This window comes from Meriones unguiculatus, chromosome 17 (genome assembly GCF_030254825.1).
Source record: "Meriones unguiculatus strain TT.TT164.6M chromosome 17, Bangor_MerUng_6.1, whole genome shotgun sequence".
Lineage (NCBI taxonomy): Eukaryota > Metazoa > Chordata > Mammalia > Rodentia > Muridae > Meriones > Meriones unguiculatus.
The window spans coordinates 18,362,266-18,386,106 of NC_083364.1; the positions used below are offsets into that span (position 1 = coordinate 18,362,266).

At 43.8% G+C, this 23,841-nt stretch overlaps 1 protein-coding gene across 8 annotated transcripts in view; it reads right to left on the reverse strand.

Annotated features, from left to right (window-relative positions):
• Positions 1–9,034: 9,034 nt before the first annotated feature.
• Positions 9,035–23,841, reverse strand: part of LOC132648783 (zinc finger protein 431-like) — an 84,905-nt gene continuing 70,098 nt past the window's right edge. Inside the window, exons 1-5 of one of the 8 annotated variants that reach the window (XM_060371240.1) lie at positions 23,357–23,543; positions 22,575–22,670; positions 15,515–15,641; positions 15,253–15,313; positions 9,036–14,689 (exon numbers count right to left, since the gene is read on the reverse strand). In XM_060371240.1, coding sequence (XP_060227223.1) covers positions 13,123–14,689; positions 15,253–15,313; positions 15,515–15,641; positions 22,575–22,592 — 1,773 coding nt within the window. In that variant the 5' untranslated portion in view covers positions 22,593–22,670; positions 23,357–23,543 and the 3' untranslated portion in view covers positions 9,036–13,122. Of the gene's footprint in view, positions 14,690–15,252; positions 15,314–15,514; positions 15,642–19,494; positions 21,211–22,574; positions 23,229–23,260; positions 23,545–23,675; positions 23,758–23,841 lie in introns of those variants that run through there. The other 7 variants (XM_060371238.1, XM_060371245.1, XM_060371242.1 and 4 more) reach the window with 7 other exon arrangements.

Genomic DNA, 23,841 nt, shown 5'->3' on the forward strand with positions numbered 1-23,841 from the left:
TGAGGCCAGCCTGGTCTACAGAGTGAGTTCCAGGACAGCCAGGTCTACACAGAGAAACCCTGTCTTAAAAAATAAAAATAAAAAACCAAAAAACGAAACATGACAAAAAAAAAAAAATAAAAAGAAAAAGAAAAGAAAAGAAAGGAAAAAGGAAAGAAAGAAGTTTTGCAGTGGTAGGACTTTCATAACCCTATCACACTTGTGCTTTTCAGAACACAGTCCTGGAATGCAGTCATGTTAGAATTCTGAGTGCCTGTGAGAACACTCCAAGAAAGCAAGAGTCTTGGAACCTCAGTGTTTTCATGCTCCTCCCATCTTTATTGGATAGGAGTGAATTTACTTCAGATTACTCACTATTGCGTGCTGCTGTTCCTCAGACAAATGTTTATGCCTCTATAGAAAAACATGTTTTTTCTTTTTCTTTTCTTTTTTTTCTTTTTTTCTTTTTTGAGACAGGGTTCCTTTGTGTAGCCCCAGCAACCTTCCTTAAACCTCAGAGCATCTACAGTCTGGGCTCTGAATAAAGCTGGCTATTGCATGAGACTGCAGCCTGCCTCAATTATCAACTCCATTGTCCCAGATCCCACCACATCTAGAGTGGTCACAGGGCTCCACCCCAGACCACACCCTCATTCCCCGGGGGGTTGGGGTCATTCTAGGTGGGGTCTCCACCCCTGAGGCACAACTTTAAACACTGCACAGCACTCATATTTATTGCCGTAATTGTGTTATGGATCCAGAAGACCAAACTGTGTTCTGAGTCCCCCATCCCCAAGCATGCCCTCACCCAGCGTCCCACACTGCTTCTCTCTCTCAGTGAGCTTGTACACCTGGGTAGTCAGTTGTGATGTAGTTGTATATCTGGCATCAGAACATATCAGATGGGGAGTGACGGGAATCAGAGGGCCAGAGTGCAGGGCACTGTGGGGGTGAGGGGTGGTGAGCTGGGCTCCATTGCTGAGGCCCAGGCTTGTCTCCCACTGCATGCTGAGTCCTGTTGTTCTTTGGTGTGTGGGAAGGTGGTGATGTCTGTGGCTTCAGCTTGCAGAGGTGAAGGATGGAGACTGAACGTCTGAGCTGAGTCCTCAGCGGCCCTGCGCCTGCAGCCGTTGCATCTGCAGGATCTGGCTGAGAATGCACTGTACGTCCTCGTCCATCTGTCCCTGGGGAGGTGGGAGGGGACAGAGGCAGAGACACACCTTGGTGCACCTGCTGGGTGCCTCCCTGCCCCTTGCAAGTCTCTCCACTCAAACCCAAGAGAGCCAATGCTCCATGAGGAAGGTCCCTGATGCACAGGCATGTTCCCAGAAGCCACAGGCTGGCTCTGAACAGGAGAGACTGGGCCCAGGAGGTGCCAGAATAATGGTAAAGCCAGGTGGGCACCCTTAGGTGGAGTCAGGAGGCAGGAGACTCACCTGAATGGCATACAGGAAATGACTTCGGTATAAGGCCACCACAGTGCCATGCTCCCGGGCCTCCTCCTGTGGACTCAGGGGAGGGGAAGGGTAGAGAGTCAAGGTCATCATGTCTATATAGTGAGTTTGAGGTCAGCCTGGGCTACAAGAGACCCTGTCTCACATGAAAGGTGGACAGGGAGGAAGGGAACAAGAAGGGAAGGGAAGAAGGGGATTTGGGAGGGAAGGGGAGAGAACTGGAGGCCCAGCCACAGTGAGACACACCCACACACTCTGCCTGAGTCAAAACCCCAGGTTCAGTGGCTGCTGACGGCTGGATCAGGGAGGTGTGTGTGAGGCACCCTGCCCAGCCTGCATCCTGCCAGCCATGCCCACCAGCACCCTGACTGCTCTGTCTGTGGCCCCACCACCCCTCCCCTGCTACACAGAGCCAGTACCTCCATCCTCTGCCACAAGGCTGTCACCTGGCCTCGAAGGGCCTCCTCCTCCCCCTCCTCCCCCTCCTCCTCCTCCTCCTCTTCCTCCTCCTCCTCCTTCTCTTTCTCCTCCTTCTCTTTCTCCTCCTCGGAGCTGGCTGGGGGTGCCTGCTGTGCCTTCAGAGCCTCCTTCAGCATAAAAAATATTTTGGACAGATCTGTGATCTGGCAAGGGGAAGGACTCTATTATCGGCCACGCTGAGCCAGGCAGAAACCAGGGACCTCTGCACCTTTCCTGGGCGGCTTGGAACAGGGTCACTGATTCTCAGGCCAGAACCTGAGCTGACTCAGAACTTGAATTTGTACAGCCCAGGGCTGAAAAACCTTCCTCACATTTTTAAATGTTTGGAGAGAGAGAGAGAGAGAGAGAGAGAGAGAGAGAGAGAGAGAGAGAGAACAATCCAATGAAAAACGTAGAGGAATTTTAATTCAGAACATGGCTGCTCTGGTAAGAGATGTGTGTGTGTCTGTGATCTGGCTGTAATATGGACATGCCTTTCATCCTAGGAGACAGAGGCATGTAGATCTCTGAATTCTAGTCAGTTTTGGTCAGTCAGTTCAGTTGAACAGTGAGTTGAGAGGCAGTGCAGTGGAGCTGAGTTTGTGGCAGGTCAGTTTGTGGAAATCAGAGGCAGTTTTACCAGGAGAATTTCATAGAGACAGGTTGAGGAGAGAACAAACAAGACACAGGTGAAGACAGAGGGAGCCAGAGGATAAGGAAGAGACAGAAGATTAGAACGGGTTACTAGAGTTAGTGTGAGGCCAAGCAGAGCAATTCAGTCAGAGAGAGAAGCCAGACTGAATCATTCAGCTTGGAGAAGAGTTTGAGTTAGAACAGCTGAGTTAAACCAGGCAGCCAGAGTTCAGAGAGAACAAGAAGGGGTGAGCTTATTCAGCAGTAAGCCTCAGAGGATGAAAACATTTCAGGCCTAAATTAGATTGTACAGAGGCTAGAAGCTTCTGTTCCATGTTAGCAACAGAAACAGTGTGCCTCAGAGCAACAATTACATCAGGAGAATACTGGATATTTTTACAGAAAAATCTATTTGTGACTCTTGAAGGCAGTGCAAGTCACATTGTGATTTTTATCAACAAAGTTTTATCGTCACATGGCCCTGTCTGCTCACAGCAAAAGGGAACCACAGATTATGTTGTTTGGTTTACAGGTCAGTAAATACTGGTTGGTTTGCTTTATTTTGGTCCTTCATAGAAAAACGCCCTGACTCCCCTGATCTTAGGGTCTGCGTTGGCACATTCTGGGAACAACTAGGGTTTGGAGCTGTCTTTGGAAGGTTATGGGACCAACTAATTAAATAAAGACGATTAGGCATATGATGGATCTTATATATAAAAGAGGTTTATTAGGTGGATATGGCTAGAGAGAGAGAAGGGAGAGCAGGGAGAGCAGGACATGATGGGGGAAGAAAGAGAGAGGGAAAGAGAGAAAGGAAAAGAGAGAGAAGGGGAAAGAGGGGGGCAACCCGATAGAGAAAGGACCAAGACAGCAAGAGAGAGACCACGGGTCAGGTTGTCCTTTTAAGGGGCAAGGTAACCACGCCTTCCAGGTGTGGCCACCTGGCAGGCGACAGATGATGACATCATAAGTTGCTAGGCAACCCAGAAGCAGGTTTTGTTCCAAAATCCTAACAGTCTTGCCATGTCTAGAACCCATAAAGACAACTTGGGATTTTTATCTCATTTTATGGGAAGCCAAGGACATGCACACACAAAATGATACAACCGGGGGCCGTGAGTTGGTTCAGGGCTGGCGACACTTGCTGCCAAGCCTGCCTCTCTACCTGAGTTCAGTCCCTGGGACCCACGTGATTGAAGGAGAAAACGGATTCAGAGAAGTTGTCCTTTGGCCTCCACTCATGCATGCCCTCACCCCAACATAAATAAATGCAAGAAATTAAAAAAAAAAAATAAAGGTACACATATGAAATTTGTGTTCAAATCCTGGCTTGAACATTTAGTGGCTGTGTGGTGACCCGGGGCGGGTTTGCTAAGGCGGAGGCTTAGGGGGCGCAGGGGGTTGGGGGACGGGAAGAGCGGGAGGCGGAAGGGACAGAGCCGCAAGCTGGAGGCGCTCCAGGAACTGCTGGCTACGGCCACAGCCACGAGCGAGGGGCACCCACAGCTGCTCCATGCCTTTTCCACCTCCCTAGGCTGCAGCCCGGAACTCAGCTCCGCCCATGACACTGCCCACCACACCGAGGACCTGGAGTGTATGCACGGGTTTTGGTGCTTGTTCATGTATGTCTGTGTAACTGTGTGCTTGTAAAGTGTATGTCTGTGTAACTGTGTACTTGTAAAGACATTTTTATAACATTTCATTTTTGTTTGTCTACAGGGCTGCACACATGCCACAGTGCATAGGTGCCAGTCAGAGGACAACGTGAGAATTGGTTCCCTCCTGCCATCATGTGCCGAGTGAACACAGTTCAGAGGGTTGTCAGCGAGCAGTTCCATCTCGCTGACTCTAATTGTATGCTTTGAGCAGTTTGTGGGTGTATGTTTGAAGGGTGTGGCCTGTGTGTGGCTGGTATGTTTATACGTTTGTGGCATGTGTGATGCATGTAACTGTAGTAGGAAATTTAAAGGGGTTAGCTTTTTATTACCCAGCTAGCTCCCAAATACTGAGACAGAAACCTATTCGATTTATTCAACAAGCCTTCAACACAATCACTGAGCAGATCCTATTCTCACTCCTTTCCAGCCACATGCCCACTACTTGCCTGGGCTACTTCCGTTCCATCTGTCTGTCCTCAGGATGAACTCCACTTGGCCACCTGCTCATGCTTCTCACATGAGGAGCTGCTTCACAGCAACTTCCTTTTTCTCTCTCCTCGCTGGGACCTCTGTCTGGGATCAGACAGATCCAGCCTTCCCAGTCATTGGCTGTTCAGCTTTTCATTAACCAAACAAAGATAATTGGGGAGCACTCTTTACACCGCCGTGATACAGGAGGTGGCATTATGAGATCGTTACAATGCCTATGTACAGGGCTGTAACCAGATCTCAGGCCATAGAAATCAGCCTCTGAATACACACCGTGCAAGACCCTCCTTCAACATGTGTGGGCAGAGCTGCCATCTTTGTATACTTGTGTGTTTGGAGAAGTCTTCATAGGTGTGGAAATCATGTGTTCCAGGACCTTGTGGATGCGCCATGGTGCCTGGGTGAAGCTCTGGCATGTCAAGGTTGGCATGATACTGAGAGTCCTCTATATTCATCAAGCCCTGCCCAACCATCTTGACTCCACCGGCTCCTGCCCTGGTTCTTCCCATTCTTTCTCTGACCCGGCACCTTGCCCTTCCCGGCACTGGCACCACACACATTGATGATGTAGCTGTCCCCACCTTGTCCTTGTCCTCAGACTTTCCCCACAGCTTTACTCCCATTCCAGGCTCCAAGCCACAGCCTCTTGCCTTGCGCCCATGGCAGCACCCTAACCCCTCCAACCCTCCTTCTGTGCCCTGCACTCCTGGGCCCCACTCACACCCAGCAGGGTGCCTAGTTCCAACCAATTATGTACACCTGTCCTTAGAGCTCCCCATTCACCCCCCAAGGGGTGTATAGCCTTTGTTCTCTGAAATTAATTTTGAACTAGCTACCTGCAGTGGTTCCTGGGGTGTGGGATCCCTGTACAGTGCTCTACAGCAATTCCAGGCATGCTTCTCATCTTGTGCCCCTCCTAACGTTGTGGGCTGGTGGGAGACATTCCCCCAGGCAGGAGGAGAACCACAGGGTAGGGTCAGAGAAGACAGTGTAGAAAGAAAGAAGACTGAGTAGGGCTAGAGAAGAGAAGAGATTGAGCAGAGTGAAAATAGGAGACGGTTGAAAGTAAATTGAGCTAGCAGAGTGAGAAGACAAGACAGTTCAGCCAGGAGGAGCTGAGCTGAGCCAGAGAAGATATTCTTAGGAGATAGTTAAATTAAGAGCCCATGAAGAAACCTCTCAAAGTAGCAACAAGAACAAACGAACAAACAAACAGAAAGCTACATATATTCACTCCGCATGGAGGGCCAGTCATTCATCCAACATTTATGTACTCAGAGCTGTGCACGTTCAACTGAGCCTGCCCTCATTGGCCGTGCTTTTGTGAGGTGGAGCACTGTGATAAAAACAAACAAACAAACAAAGCTGAAAATGAGGGTTCAATTTGAAATGAGGTCAGGAGGTGAGATTGTAGTCCCGAGCAGCACTCTGTGCCACAAGAGCTGTGAAAGCAGTGCCCCTCCTTCCTCTGTGGTAAGACACAAATGGCAGCATCTGTCAAAATGGTGCCAGCTGTCAGGACAGGGATGTCTCATCCTGCTGCCATCATGGAAGCTGTCCATGGTAATCACACCTTTCCTACCTGTTGCCCTCACTAGAGCTGCCCAAGATGGCAGTACCTCCACTCCAGCCTCCCCAAGCAGTCCCAGAGAGATGGTGCCTCAGCTAATACCACTTGTATCTGGGAAGACCTTCACATCCTAACTTGATGCATGGCAAAACGAATGAAAAAAAAAAAAAGCCATCAATACCTGAATAGGTATTGAAATCCCACCAATCCTCACTCTGCAAATCTCTGCCGTGAAAAGCTCCAACCACTAAGAAATTCTATACAAGCCCTGCCCCTTTGTTCAATTCCCTGCTATCTTTTCCCTGGATCTGTCCCTCCACACCCTGGACTCCCCAGTAAATCTCTTTTATGAGATTTGCTATGTGCTGTGACTCTCTCATCAGAAGAAGCCAAGAGGGCTGGAGAGATGGCTCAGAGGTTAAGAGCACTGGCTGCTCTTCCAAAGGGCCCTGAGTTCAATTCCCAGCAACCACATGGTGGCTCCCAACCATCTATAATGAGATCTGGTGCCCTCTTCTGGTGTGCAGACACACATGCAGGCACAACATTTTATACATAATATATAAATAATTACATCTTTAAAAAACGAAATTTAAAAAAGTAGAATCCAAGAAGCTTGAGCAAGGGTGAGGCTCCTGAGGGGATACTATACCCTGGGAGCAGCATTATCTCTGGTGAGAAGGCTTCCTCTCAGAGCTGTGTGGTTCCTGAGCTCTCATGTCTCAGGATGCCCTTCCACTGGAACACTGTGCCACCTCAGAGCTGTATGGTTCCTGGGCCCCCAGCCCCAGGATACCCTTCCATATGAGCAAGAACACTAACAGATTTGATGCTGTGCCTCACATGGGCTCTCCTGGTGCTTGTGCTCCCTCTAGTCCTGTGGTCTGAGCCACACTACGGCCCTATCCCCTATCTCCATCTGCATCAGTCTCTTCTTCTGGTTCACCAATTGTTCACCACCCCATCCACCAGTGACAATTAAGTAAGCTTCCCCTTCTGGTTGGTGTAAATGCTTCTCTGAGTCTGAGGAAGTGACCATTGAATGTCTGGCAACCCTCTGGTACTCTTGGAGGTAGAGATACTTCAGTCATGGTCTTTAAGGCTACAGCTGGCTCTCTTCACCTGTCCCCATCCTCCCACCATTGGAGCTGCAACCTTGCTGCTCCTTAAGACTAGCTGCAGCATGCACACACCCAGCACACACTCCTCACTGGCTGGTGCCTCTCACAGCTCCCTTCTGCAGTGTTCTTTGCCATCTAAATGTCCCCATTCCCAAGCCGTCTTTCTTTGCTTCCTGGATTCAGGTGTCATTTAGGTGTGAGTGGCCTTAGACTCTTTTATGCTGTCCTGTTTCAATTACAAGGTGGCTCTGGAGGTGGGGTGTTGCTCGCCCTTTTCTAGACCTCCTTACATAGGTGCTGCAATATATGAATTTACACCCTGAAAGCCCAGTTGGAAAACCATTCCTTTGAGCTACTTCTTTTCCCAGATATTAGGGCCAAAACATAAACATCTAAAGAAAGGAAGAAAACTTAGCCATGGTCTTCAAGGTATACCATGGGAGAGATGAAAAAGTCCCAAAACAAAAATATGTAATGATGGCTAAGGCTTCTCAGCAGCCAAAGCAAAAGCCCAGGCTTCCTGGCTGCCCAAAGCCCAAGAACCTCCACATTATTGTTTCAAATATGGTCAGAGGGTTACTGGGCTTGGGCTGATCCGAATCCTTGTAAACCACCCAAAACATGTCCAAGGTGCCATCAAAAGGACAGTGGGTTGTTGACTGCCTACATGCCTCTTCTGACATGGGGACATCAAACTTAGGTCATCCTTCAGCCAAACTGCCTTGGTCTGGCTATGGATGACTGATGGGGCCTGGGCTCCCATAGCCTGACCACTGTCATCTCTGACAGTATCAGGGCGATCTGTCTGTTTCCTTTAGGATCCTGTGGCCACCTACTCAGTCCTGATGGAGTTGAGGGGACCCACCTCTTCTTCCTGTTTCTCTATTTACATCATTACCAGGCTCACCAAACCCCACCACTTAGCTGGATATGTAGGGCTACCCACCCCTTACCCATTCCTGCCTAGTAGTACCAATCTGTCCCTCCCATCTCCTTGCTGAGAAGGGACCTTCTAGACAAAGTGGGAGCTTCTATTTTTTTTTTTTTTTTTTTTGCTCCTCTCACCCACTTGACCAATTGATCCCCACTCCTCCTCCAAACTACAGACTGTGACACATCTTTTCCCTCACCAGCCTTTCAGGTAGATCCCAGGTATGGGACACTCAAAATTTCCTCTATAGCCAAATATCCCACTTCCACCTCCACTTGTCATTTAATTTCAAAACCCAACCAAATATATAACCCACACTCAATACACGTCCTCTCCAAAACCTCAGGGGACTTAAGACTCTGACCTCTGACCTTAGGAAAGGATCTTCTGCATCCCACTTCTACCTCCATGAAATAGCCCAATGGAACCTATCACTTGGTTCAGGATCTCCAACTTAATCAGTTTATCAGGAGTTCCCCTTCACTTTGTAGCACCCAGCCCCTATGCTCTCCTACCTACCATCCACCCAGAGACTACTCATTTCTCTGTTTTAGACCTCAAGGATGCCTTTTTTTTATTTCTCTTGACCCACAGTCACAAAATATCTTTGCCTTCATATGGACCAACTCAGAAACACATATCTTCTCAACTCATTTGGATCTCCTACTCCAGGATTCTGGGATAGCCCACATTTATTTGGCCAGGCTCTGGCTTCTTACTCTCTTTGCTTCTTCCCAAATCCAACTTTAGTCAATATATAGATGATCTTTGTATTCCATCCCTGCAAATTAGTCAGGCAGACACCTCTCCCTGTCCAGCCAGAGATATAGGGTCTTACCTTCTAAGGTCGAGCTGGACACCCCTCAATTTAAAAATTGGACCATATTAACCAAGGCTGGACTCCTTGTCTGTGAGCTGCACCTAAATTTCTGCTATACAAATCAAAAGGCTTACCTTCCAGTCACCTATTGCAGTCTTCTTTTCACTATATAGACTATGTCTCTTAACAAGTGCTGGGATTACAGGTATATGGTCCCCAACACTACCACTTCCAGAGTTCTCTTTCTTCAGGTAGCATCAGTAGAAGACTCTACACTTACCTATTACCAGATCACCAGCCCTTTCAGCTATGCCCAACATTTTAATTCACTCAAGTTACTGACATAACTCTCTTAAAGAATGTACAGATCCTTTGTTAAGGACCCATAGCACCACAAATGGGAGATGGGGGTCAGTGTTAAACTTTACTATAACATTTGCCACAGTTGTCCATCATGCACAGTCAAAACACAGAGGGTACACATCCCATTCTCTCAACCCCTAGGTATAGGGACATGGTACAAGGTGTGGTCCAGGGCTCCTCAGAGCTCCTCACATTCCTGATATCCCCCATTTTAGAAAATATCTCCCTTCCCTGCCTTACCATCTCATTTCAGACTTTAAACTCTGCATATCTGCTAGATTTACTAACAGCTGAGAGAGGTGACCTTTCTCTCTTCCTTGGTGAGGAATGCCACATTTATGTTAACCAATTGGGTATAGTAAAAGACAAGATCCAACAAGTTCAGACGGATCTCCTAGAAATCTTAAGAAACAACTCCATGTCTCAGGCCAGTGGATCATTGACAATATAGTCTAGAACTGTATACTTCTTTTAAAAAACGATTTATTTATTTATTTATACAGCATTCTACCTGCATGCCAGAAGGTGGTACCAGATCTCATTATAGATGGTTATGAGCCATCATATGGTTGCCAGGAATTGAACTCAGAACAGCCAGATGGTACAGAGGGAACTGTGGAAAGGTGCCTCAGAGGGAATTGTAAACTCCCTACTCTTTTTTTTTTCCCTGAGACAATGTCTCTGTGCACTCTTGGTTGTAGATCAGGCTGGCCTCGAACTCACAGAGATACATCTGTCCCTGCCTCCCTAGGCTAGGATTACAGGTATATGGCACCGTGCCTGGCTCTCTTCTTACATTTAACAGCTGAGCCATCTCTCCAGCCCCTTGGGTGCCTTCTTGATCATACTAGTTGTATCTGCTTCCTAAACTTATCTAGATTTCTTTCTTCAAAAACAAATCCAAAAGATTTCTAATCAGAGTTTTAACCAGTTATTATTACCAGATCACCAGCCCCTAACCACAGATCCAGAGGCCCACAACACAAAATTATACCCTAAGAGTGATACTCAGACTTGCCTCAAGAAGCTAAATGCCCTAGATAAGCATGAAGCAGAAGGATTATACTGTTCCCGTTCCAACTCCCTCCCTTTCTGGCCACTAACCATTTATCAATAAAGGGATTCATGATGAATTCATCAATGACATTCTGGGGTGTTAGAAATACATACATTATAAGATCTAGAAGTGGTCTTTGTTGGCCTTCCTGCTTGCCTGGAAGGCTATCCCAAGGCTCAGAAGTCCAAGAACCACAGCTCTGAGGAGAGAAGGTATCCCAATGGACATGCATCCTAAGACACAGGAGGTCAGGAACCACAAACCTCCGAGGTGGGACAGTGTCCCAATGGAAGGGCATCCTGAGACACAGGAGCCCAGGAACCACACATCCCTGAGGTGGGATTGCATCTCGGTGGAAGAGCATCCTGATGTACGGAAGCTTAGGAAACACAGCTCTGAGAAGAAGCCTCCTCAGCAGAGGCAGTGAGCTCCCAGGGGAGGGTATTCCCAGCTGAGCCACGGAGCTCAGGAGCCTCAGCCCTGTTCCACTTCTCTTCATTGCTCCTTGGCTTCTCCCAAGAAGAGTCACACCAAGCAGCAAATCTCATATGAGATTTATTGGGAGGGTCCAGGGTGTAGAGGGATGAATCTAGGGTTGATTCCTGGGAGAAGACAGCGGGGAGGTGAACAAAGAGCAGTGCTTATCCAGGATTTCTTAGGAAGCTGGGCTTTTCAGGGCAGAGAGTTCCAGACTGAGAATTGGTGTAATTTTAAATCCTGAGTTTGGCAAGCTCTGGGATTACTCAAGGATTGTGGGAAGCTCAAGGATTACTGGGGTGGGGGTAGGGTTTACTGCTCAGGGATTCATGGCTTTTATTCACACCCTTTTCCCTATATCAGAACCATCGGTAAGGTAAGATAGGAAGACCTTCTTGGCTGCAGCATGATCACTGTATACCTAGGGAGGTGTCCAGCAGTGCTATCTCAGTATGGCTGCAGGCTGAGGCAGGAAAGTAGGTGCCGCCACCATGGGCAACTCCTATGGCAGTACCTCAAAATAGCAGGAGGCCAAGGTGCCAACATTTTAACAGCTCCTATTATGGTACCTAACAGGAGCCACAGCCTGGGGCAGGAAGGCGAGGGCACCACGGTGACAGTTCTTGCAACTTCACTCAGCACCCATCCCTCAGGCAATTAGTCTGTTATTTAAAAATATATATTTTTTTCTAGAAAAAAATTTATGTACATTGCTGTTTTGCTTCCATGTATGTGTGTGTGTGGGGGGGGGGTCAGATCGCCTAGAACTGCAATTATACAGCTGTGAGCTGCTAAATGGGTACCAGACTCAGGTCCTTTGGAAGAACAGTCACTGCTCTTCACTGCTGAGCCATCTCTTCAGCCCCTAGTCTGTTGTTTTAAGGAGACAGAAACTGGGCATCTTGTCTCACCCATGCAAACTCACTACTTAGAATACTGATGCAGGATTCCATGAGTTCCAGGCTAGTCAGTGGTACATTGCAAATTCAGGCCAATTTAGGCTATACTGTGATATCCTGTATGACAATAAATGAACAGATATATGGAATGGAAAGAGTCCAGCCTTTTTAAACTGTGGACTCAGAATTCATTTCATCCTGATGCTTTGGCATTGGTGTGTGAAGATTTTTAGTACTGCTAAAAGAAAGAGCCTTCTCATTACGTAACACCAGAAGAAGAACTTTATCTTGTTGTTTTTTTATGCATTTGTGGGTATATATTTATACTGTCTTGGATACCTATCTTGAACCTACATTCACCGGTCCAACGGCAACCCTTGCCACATTGCCTACACACCACTGGAAGACTTGGCCATCATTCTGGTTTATATTAAAAGACCCTTAGAGATGCCTCATTCACTTTCCAGTGCAGAACAAAGTACTATATTTCTCACAGTTAATGCACCAGCCATTTTGAGACTGAGATTGTTCATACTTTCTTTGCAAATGACCATGCTTCCCATAATCGAGGCACGAGGATCTTGCTATCAGAAACCTCTAAATATTGCTTGACCTATTATATTAGTATGACATACCTTAAAACTAGTAGTACACATAGTAATCAGAAAACAAATCTTGCATGAGTCATGTGGATCCCCCTGAGAATAAACATAGGTCATCAGCTTAGCATCAACCACCTTTACCCACTTTACAGACAATTCTCTGGTATTCAGCTGTGTTTCTGAGAAAGTGTTAAGAACAAGAATTTATTCCTCAGAAAAAACTAAAATAACCCATAAAAATGGATGGCAGTGTAAATATCATTTTCATTTTTAAACAGGTTTATTATTCAAATTACTGTGTTCCTCTCTCCTTGGATAACACTTTGTATACAATTTGGAAACAGGACAGTATTTTAATGACGAACTGGTTCTACTAATCTTGCATGAACGACACTGAGATGGCTCAGTGAGAAAAACTGTTTGCTGTGCAAGGCTTTCCTGTATTTATTAGATTTATGGTGCTTCTCTCTAGTAGGAATGCTTGCATGCCTTTGAATAAGCGTGTAACATGTAGAGGCACTATCACATTGACTATATATTAGTATCGTTTCTTTCCAGCACATCTCTGATGTGTTTGGAGATTACAGTGATGTGCCAAAAGTTTGCAGCCTCAATTACATCCATAGGGTATCTCTCCAGTATGACATTTTTCATGATTATGAAGACTACTCCAAGATGCAAAGGCTTTACCACATTGAGTACATTCATAGAGTTTCTTTGCAGTCTGACCTTTTTCATGAATTTGAAAATGACTGCAACATGCAAGTGACTTACCACACTGAGTACATTCATTAGGTTTCTCAACTGTATGATGTTTTTCATGATTTCGAAGGCTACTACGACTTGCAAAGGCTTTATCACACTGATTACATTCATAAGGTTTCTCACCAGTATGAGATCGCTCATGTATTCGAAGACTACTGCGACACACAAAGGCTTTACTGCAATGATTACACACATAAGGTTTCTCTCCACTATGACTTCTTTCATGTACCTGAAGAAGACTGCGGCGTGCAAAGGCTTTACCACATTGAGTACAATTATAAGGTTTATCTCCAGTGTGAGTTCTTTCATGTATTTGAAGACTACTGGGAAATAAAAATGCTTTTCCACATTGACTACACTCATGGGGTTTCTCTCCAGCATGAATTCTTTCATGGATATGAAGATAACTGGAGCGTGCAAAGGCTTTACCACATTGATTACATTTATAGGGCCTCTCTCCCTTATGAATTCTTTCATGTATATAAAGATTACTGCAATATGCAAAGGCTTTACCACAGTGAGTACATTCATAGGGTTTCTCAAGAGTATGATGTTCTTCATGATTTCGAAGATTACTACGACTTGCAAAGGCTTTACCACACTGATTACATCCATAGGGTTTCTCTCCAGTATGAATTCTTTCATGCCTGTGAAGATCACCATTCTGTGCAAAGGCTTTACCACATTGAGAACATTCATAGGGTTTCTCTCCATTGTGACTTCTTTCATGTATTTGAAGATGACTGTGGCCTGTAAAGGCTTTACCACACTGATTACATTGATAAGGTTTCTCTCCAGTGTGAGTTCTTTCATGTTTTTGAAGACGACAGCGAGTTGCAAAGGCTTTACCACATTCCTTGCAATCATAGGGTTTCTCTCCCGTATGAGTTCTTTTGTGTATTTGAAGATTACTGCGACTTGTAAAGGCTTTACCACATTCATTGCAATCATAGGGTTTCTCTCCTGTATGACTTCTTTTGTGTCTCTGAAGATTACTGCGAAGTGCAAATACTTTACCACATTCATTGCAAACATAAGGTTTCTCTACCACATGACTTCTTTTGTGTATTTGAAGATGACTGCTACATCCAAAGGCTTTACCACATTCGTGGCAATCATACGGCTTTTCTCCCGTATGAGTTCTTATGTGGATCTGTAGAGAACTGCAACTTGGAAAAGTGTTACCACAGTGATTACATTCATAGGGTTTTTCTCTAATATGACTTTTTTCATGTTCACGAAGACTATGGAAATTTGCACAGATTTTATTGCATTGATTACATTCATAGGGTTTTTGTTCACTATGGATTCTTTCATATATTTGAAGAAAACTGTTCAGTGTAAAGGCACACTGCTTCTTTCCATATCCGTTATGCTCACAAGGCTTGTTTCCACAGTGACAGATGTTGTAGCTATTAAAGGAGAAATAACAAAAAGAAAAAACAAAAGGTTTTCACACTGCATTCACACAGGTTAACTTTCTATTTCCCATAGACATGTGCTGTAAGATTAAGGATGCCCATGGCAACAACATTCGTGCCTCCCACAAACTGTTCCTCTCACTAAACTTTGGAATGTCACTATAGGTATGGGGTTAACAATAGCTTTACTACATGCTTATAACAGATCTTGGACACACACGGATCCCCTAATCAATGTGTATGCCTTTCATGATAACTGAATGGCATAAAATTAAACAAACTGACAAGTTCTTCAAAATGGCTCTCTTGCGGCTATGACTAAAATAGTGTTATATGTTACATAGTGTTTGCTTGTCTTGCTTCTTAGAGGAATACCTTGCAAACACAGGTCAGCTACCTGAAATTCATGTACACAGTTTTGTGAGAATTTAACAATCATCAATATACATAAATCTGGGCTGTGCTTGTTTACACTGCTGCTTTTCTTTAAAATTGCAGGGCCCATTGAAAACTCTTCAGTGACACATCTGTACCAGTGTGCATGTAAAATTTACCTTCCATGTCTTCTGGAACTTTGACAGTATTCTTCAATATTCTGGTCTTCTAATTTGTAACCTAAAAGATGGCACCAGAAAACTTATCATCTATCATTGTAAATTATGCAAATTTTAAGTTAGTATCTTTGGTAAACCTGAGAACCAGGCCTGATTATTCACAAATTCTTCCTCTTATACAACAGAGATCACAGAAGTGCAGCAACGACCAACAAACGCTTGTCCCCTTGTTTAGAAAGTGAAGGAAAACTATCATTCTTACCTATTGCAGTGAGGTTCCAGTAGGTCTCCAGCATCACATCTCTATAGAGACTCTTCTGGGAAGAATCCAGCAAACTCCACTCTTCATGAGTGAAATTCACATGCACATCCTCATAGGTCACTGTGTCCTAAAGTAGCCAATACATGTGTGTTACAGAACTGGTGAGACTTACTGACTGAACTATGTTAAAGGGTTACATTAGTAGAAAACTAAGAATTGTGTCCCCATCCTGAAGAGATCTGGGGAACTACTGAGCACCTGTCAGCTCAGAGGTCTTTCTGGCAGCACCTCTGCTGCCTGGCTCACATGGGTCAGAAACAGGAAGCCCAGCAATGACAGTGAATCTACTGAAGGTGAGTTTGGTGTAGGACTAAAGCCCATATTCCGTCAAGCCGGGGAGGCCTGTGAGGCACCCAAGCAGTTCTCAGCTCAGAGGTTTTCTCACCTGCTCCCCAGCTGCCTGGCCCAGCTAGGATAAAGCCAGTGAGCCCAGTGTTGGGACCACAAGGGTGGTGAACACCAGAGTCAACCAGATGACTAGAGGCCAGTGTAAGAATACAAGCAACAAAACTCAAAGCCATAGGGCGCCTCCAGAAACCAGTGGTCTTGCCACAGTAAGTGTCAGAGATACTATGACACCCAAAGAGCAAGAAAAAGATTTTAAATCTGAGGTTATGAAAATGATAGAGGCATTCAAGGAAGAAAATAAACCTCTCAAAGTATCACAGGAACATACATTCAAACAGATGAAAGAACTGACCAAATCCCTTAAAAAAATTAAAGAAATATAGGAAACTACAATCAAACAAGAGAAGGAAATAAAACTGTTACAGACCTAAAAATGGAGCTAGAAGCAATAAGGAAAACACAGACTCTGAGACAATACTGGAAATGGAAAACGTAGGGAAGAGGACAGGAACTATAGACACAAACATCACCAACAAAATATAAGAGATGGAAGAATGAATCTCAGGGGACTGAAGAAATTGATGTATCAGTTAAAGAAAATGTTAAGTCTAAAAAGCTCCTGACACAGACCATTTATGAAATCTGGGACACTATGAAAAGACCAAACCTAAGAATAATAGGAATAGAAGAAGACAACTCTCAGCTTTCAAGGACGAGAAAATATTTTCAAAGAAATCATATAAGAAAACTTCCCCAACCTAAAGAAAGACAGGCCCATAAACATACAGGAAGCTTACAGAACACCAAATAGATTGAGCCAGAAAAGAAAATCACCCCTGCTACATAATAATTCAATGATTAAATGGGCAGAACAAAGAGAGAATAAGAGAAAAAGGCCAAGTCACATATAAAAGCAAACCTATCAGAATTACACCTGAACTCTCATCAGAAACTAAAAGCCAGAATGCCTCGACAGATATCTTACTGACACTAAGAGACCACAGATGCCAACTCCAACTACTATACCAAACAAAATTTTTAATCACCACAGAGGGAGAAAACAAGATATTTTATAACAAAAACAAATTTGAACAGTACCTATCCACATATCCAGCTCTACAGAAGATACTAGCAGGAAAACTCTAACACAAAGAGGCCAACCATACACAGGGAATAAATAACCCCACATCAGCAAAACCAAAAGAATGGAATCACACACATTCTACCACCATCATCAAAATAACAGGAAGTAACAAGAACTGGTCTTTAAATATCTTTCAACATCAATGGTATCAACCATCAACTTGCCAATAAAAAGATGCAGGTTAACAAAATGGATATGAAAACAGGATCTATCTTTCTGATGCATAAAAGAAACACACGCAGTAATAATGATAGACATTACCTCAGAGTAAAGGGCCAGAAAAAGGTTTTCCAAGCAAACATACCCAAGAAGCAAACTGGAATAGCTACTATAATATTTAATAAAATAAGACTTTCAACCAAAATTAATCCAAAGTTATGTAGAAGGACACTTCATACTCATCAAAGGGAAAATCCCCTAAGATGACATCTTAATTCTGAACATCTGTATCCCAAATGCTAGGGCACCCTCATTTGTAATAGAAACATTACTAAAGCTTAAATCACACTAAACCCCACACATTAATAGTGGGGTAACTTCAACACCCCACTCTCCAATAGACAGATCATCAATACAGAAACTAAACTGGGAAATAAACTAACAGACCTCATGAATCAAATGGACCTAACAAATAACTACAGAACATTTCACCCAACTACAAGAGAATATACCTTCTTCTCAGTACCTCACGGAACCTTCTCCAAAACTGACCATACACTCTATCTGCAAAGCAAGCCTCAGCAGATATAAGATTGAAATAATACCCTGCATCTTATCAGACCACCATGGATCACAGCTAGAACTCAAGAATAACAGAAAGCCTAAAACAAATGGACACCAAACAACTTCCTACTCAATGACCACTGGGTCAGGGAAAAAATAAAGAAATTAAAGACTTTCTAAAAGTCAGTGAAAATGAAAGCACAACAGAACCAAACTTACGGGACAAAATGAAAGCAGTGCTAAGAGGAAAGTTCATAGCACTAAGTGACCTAGAACAGAAGACAGCAGATACACCAAAGAGAAGATGACAGGAAATAATCAAACTCACTGAAATCAATAAATTGGATCAAAAGAGAAAGATACAAAGAATCAACGACGCCAAGAGCTGGTTCGTTGTGAAAATCAGCAAGACAGACAAATCCTTATCCAAACTAAAAGGCAGAGGTATAGTATAAAAATTAAAAATCAGGAAAAAAAAAAAACAACAGTTCAACAGACACTGAGGAAATAGAAAAATTAGGCATACATCAAAAGCCTATAGTCCACAAAACTGAAAAACATCTAACAGAAAGGAATGATTTTGGGATAGATTTCAACTACAAAAGCTAAATCAAGACCAGGTATACAGTTTAAACAGTCCTATAAACCCTAAGGAAATTGAAGCAGTCATCAAAAGTCTCCCAACTAAAAACAATGCTCAGGTCCAGTTGGTTTGGGCACAGAATTCTACCAGACATTTAAAGAAGAGCTAATAACAATACTCCTCAAACCATTCAACAAAACAGAAAATGAAGGAACATTGCCAAAATCATTCTATGAAGCCAGTCACCCTAATACCTAAACCACACAAATACCCAACAAAGAGAGTATCAGACCAATTTTACTCATGAACATCGACGCAAAAATACTCAATAAAATACTTACAAACTAAATTCAAGAACACATCAAATACATCACCTACCATGATTAAGTTGGCTACATCGCAGGGATGCAAAGGTGGTTCAACATCAGAAAATCCATCAATGTAATCTACCATTATAAACAAGCTCAAAGTAAAAATATCACATTAGATGCAGAACTTTGACCAAATCCAACATCACTTCATGATTAAAGTCTTGGAGAGATCAGCGAAGCAAAAGCCCATATCTAAACATAATAGAGGGTAAGCCGATTTCGAACATCAAATTAAATGAATAGAAATTCAAATCAATTAATTCCACTAAAACCAGGGACAAGACAAGGCTGCTCACTCTCGCCATACCTTTTTAATATAGTACTTCAAGTTTTAGGTAGAACAGTAAGACAACTAAAGGAGATCAAGGGCATACAAATCAGAAAGGAAGAGGTCAAAGTATCACTATTTGCAGATGATATGATAGTGTACCTAAGCAACCCCCAAAATTCTACCAGGGAATTCCTACAGCTGAAAAATAGCTTCAGCAAAATGGCTGAATACAAGATTAAATAAAAAATTCAGTAGTCTCCTGTATACAAATGGGATAAGATAGAAATGAGGGAAACTACAGCCTTCAAAATAGTCACAAATAATATAAAGTATTTTGGTGTAACTGTAACCAAGCAAGCGAAACACCTATATGAATTTCAAGTCTTTAAAGAAAAAAAATTGAGGAAGATATCAAAAGATGGAAAGATGTCCCATGCTTGTGGATCAATAGGATTAATATAGTAAAAATGGCCATCTTACCAAAGGCAATCTATGGGTTCAAAGCAATCCCCATCGAAACACCAACACAATTTTTTACAGACCTGGAAAGAACAATTCTCAACTTCATAAGGGGAAAAACAAACAAACAAACAAGCAAACAAAAACAGAATAGCTAAAACAATCTTACACAATAAAAGAACTTCTGGAGGTATCCCCATCCATGAATTCAAGCTATACTACAGAGCAATAGTAATAAAAACTATTTTATGGCACTGGCATGAACTAGTGCCATCAATGGAATCAAAGCTAAGACCCAGAAATAAACCCACATGCTTATGGTCACTTGCTGACAAAGAAGCCAAAACATACAATAGAAAAAAGAAAGCAACTTCAATAAATGGTGCTGGCCTAACTGGATGTCTACATGTAAAAGATCTGTATTTATCTACCTGCACAAAACTCAAATCCAAGTGGAACAAAGACCTTAATATGACCAGATAAACTAAATCTATTAGAAGAGAAAGCGGGGAAGAACCTTGAACTCACTGGCACAGGAGACTACTTCCTGAACAGAACACCAACGGCTCAGGCTCTAAGATCAAAAAATAATAAATGGTACTTTTTGAAACTGAAAAGTGTCTGTACAGCGAAGGTCACTGTCAATAGAACAAAAAGGCAACCTACAGATTGGGAAAAGATCTTTACCAATCCAAAATCTGACAAAGGGCTAATATCCAAAATATATAATGAACTCAAGAAATCAAACAACAAAAACCAAAATAACCCAATTAAAAAATGGGGCACAGAACAGAGAATTCTCAACAGAGGAATCTCAAATGGCTGAGAAGCACTTAAAAAATGATCAGCTTCCTGAGTTATAAGGGAAATGCAAATAAAAATGACTCTGGGATTCCATCTCACACAAGTCAGAATGGCTAAGATGAAAATCTCAAGTGACAGCACATGCTGGCAAAGGTGTGGAGAAAAGGGAACAATCCTCTATTGCTGGTGGGAATGTAACTAGCACAACCACTTTGGAAATCAGCCTGGCACTTTCTTAGAATTTTGGGAACAATTTTAGCTCAAGACCCAGCTATACCTCTTCTGGGTACATAAACAAAATATGCTCCACCAAACCACAAGGACACTTGCTCAACAATGTTCTTAACAGTTTTATTCATAATAGCCAGAATCTAGAAACAACCTAGATGTCTCTCAATTGAAGAACGGATTAAGAAACTGTGGCACACTTACACAATAGAAGTGTACTACTTGGCTATTAAAAACAAAGAAATCATGAAATTTGATGACAAATGGATGGAATTAGAAAGATCATTGTGAGTGAGGTAACCCAGACCCAGAAAGACACACATAGTATGTACTCACTTATAGAGGGATTTTTAGCCATATAGACAAAAGAAGCACACTATGAAACACAGACCCAAAGAAGATAAGTAGGAAGGAGGACCCAAGGGAGGATGCATAAATCTCAACTCAGAAGGAGAGACAGAACAGAGAGAGTAATGGCTGAAGAGAAGGAACAAGCTAGGAGAGAGGCTACAGAGAGTTAAGAGGGTAGAGATCAGACCTGAGAAAAGCAAGGGCAAGAAGACAGACTTATAGAGAAAAGAGAAACTGAGAGTGGGGTATCTCTGTGACAAGCTGCAGACCTCAGTCAGGGTAGACTCCTGGGAGGATATGAGGGGTACTCAAGCAGAGACCCTAGTACTAGAGACCATAAAGACTGAAGAGGACACCTTCTAATTAGACTAATCTTCTAGTAAAGGGCAGGGAACACCAATTCACCCACAAAAACTTCAACCCAGAATTTACCGTGGCTATGATATGTGCACGGATAAAGACAGCAGACAGAGCACAGATTGACAGAATGCCCAAACGATGTCTGGACCAACCAAAGACCCAACCCATTGGAGAGTGCCAACCCCTGACACTATGAATGATACTCTGTTAAGTTCACAGTCAGGAGCCTGTCACAGTTGTCCTGAGAGGATCTACCTAGCAGTGTCTCAAAACAGATGTTGAGACTCACAGCCAAACATTGATGGATGCATGGTGCGTCTGGAGAAATAGTGGGAGGAAAGAGAAAATGACCTGGAAGTGACAGGAGCTCCAACAAACAAACAAGTACAAAAAGACAACAAAACAAAAACAAACAAACAAACAAAACCCAAAAACATAAACAGAGCCAAATAATCAGGACCCAGAGGGGTTTCTGAGACTGAAGCATCAACCAAGGCCCATGCATGAACTGGAGCTACAGCCCCTACAACAATGTGGCAGCTGGGCAGCTTAGGCTTCAAGTAGGTACTCTTTTGAAGGAAGTGAGGACTACACTGGACACAGGCTCATTTGCTAGCTTTTAGTCATATAGACAAATGAGTCTGCCTTAAGTGGCCACGGGGAAGAGAACACTTTCAGTCCTGAGGCAATTTGATGAGCTGAAAGGGAACTCACCTTTTCTGAGGAAAAAGGGGAGTGGGCGGGGAAAAGGAGAAAAGGTGAGGCTGAGAGGGGAGGAAGGAAGGGGCTATAAAGTGAATAAAGTAAATGAGAAATAATGAAAATAAAAACAAACAGAATCACTGGCTCAAAATTATGTCTCTCCTTACCTAAGGTCTATGTGCAACCATACTCCCCACTGTGACAAGAATGGACTAAACCTCTGAAACTGTAAACCAGCCTTAATTAAATGATTTCCTTTGTAAGAGTTGCCATGGTCATGGTGTCTCTTACAGCAGCAGAACTTTGACTAACACACTGCCCTAATCTCATGGCTTGCTAAGATTGCTTTCTTATTCAACTCAAGACTTGCCCAGAGTGGCATCAAACACAATTGGATGAGCACTATTATATAAATCATTAATCAAGGAAATACCTTATACACTTGTCCACAGAGCAGTCTGACTCTAGCTTTGACAAGCTGACCAAATGTAATCAGCATACCTGTCAGTCATCTCCCAGCACCCACACACGGATTTTAGAGCAAACCACAATTCTCTTAATACTCAATTTCTAGCCTGTGCATGTACACACACACAACCTTCAGTATCTGTCAAGTTTAGGAATGTAGAGTTGCCTTAGCAGTTAAATCCACTTACTGCTCTTGCAGAAGACATGGGTTCCTAGCACTAACATGGTGGCAAAAAATTATCCATAGATCCTGTTGAAGGGCATCCGATGGCCTCTTCTGTCTTCTGTGAGCACCAAACACCCAAGTTATGAACACACATATATGGAAGCAAAACACTCATGCATATGTAAGAAATTTAGTTTAAGAAAAAAAGGCAGATCCCCATATTTGTTATATGCATATATCTGTTATATGTAAGCACAATAAAATGGACAGAAATACAAAAAACTGTGACAAATATCTAAAGCCTAAAGTATAACTTTGTAGTTAAAAGAATCAAGGAACTTGATCAAAGGACAAAAAAAAATCCATGATCACAGACAGGAAGTCTTAATATTATTTCAGTACATAATTTGAGCTAAAAATTCAACAAAAGCCCAATAAAAAGTCTAAGGATTTCTGCTATGAAGAACAGGAAACTCATGACTTAAGGTCATCATGAATGAAAAAGGACCAACACAAGACTGAATAAACAGCGCACACAGTGTCACCACCTGACTTCAAAGCTTCTCACACAGCCGCAATAAAGTCTGTGCTGTGTGAGAAAGAATAAAGACATCAACAGAACATAAGAGAACACTCAGCGAGAAAACCACGATTAATATTGGGCCAATTTTCCCACGAGGCCAGACAATCCAGGAATTCTGAACTTACTAACACAGGAGACTGACCACCCTGGCATCTACATGTAAATGTACTAATAACACAGACTTTCCACCCGCACAGAACTAACGCGGGCGGATCCGACACCTGAACATCAAGTGCCAAGGGCAGAACTTCCAGAAGACACTGGAGAAACTAGGGTCTGCGAGTCAGCAAACAAGGAACGCCGCGCGTGCGCGCGCCCTGCAGGATGACGTGGACAGTGTCTAAGCGTCCACTCCCTCTTCCCATGCTGTGCGCAGGCGCAGTGAGCTCAGTCACTCAGAGATCCCGCTTCCGCCTGGGAGGTGCCGGGACCTCGGGGAACAAGCGGAATCACACCGGGCGCCTCCCGTCCCCGCCCCCGGGGCGAACCCACTGCGGCTCCCGCGGCTCCTCCCCGCGTGGGGACGGCGGCTCCGCTCACCATGGCGCCGACTCCGAGCTCGCCCCGCTCTCCTCGGCTCCCGGCAGCCGCTCGCCGCGCGGCTCTCGGGAACTGGAGCCTCCCTCAGACAAAGCCGGGCCGGCAGCATGGCGGACCGGAAGTGTCCTCCCCATTCCGCGCCGATGTTCGCCTCGGGGCCCTGATT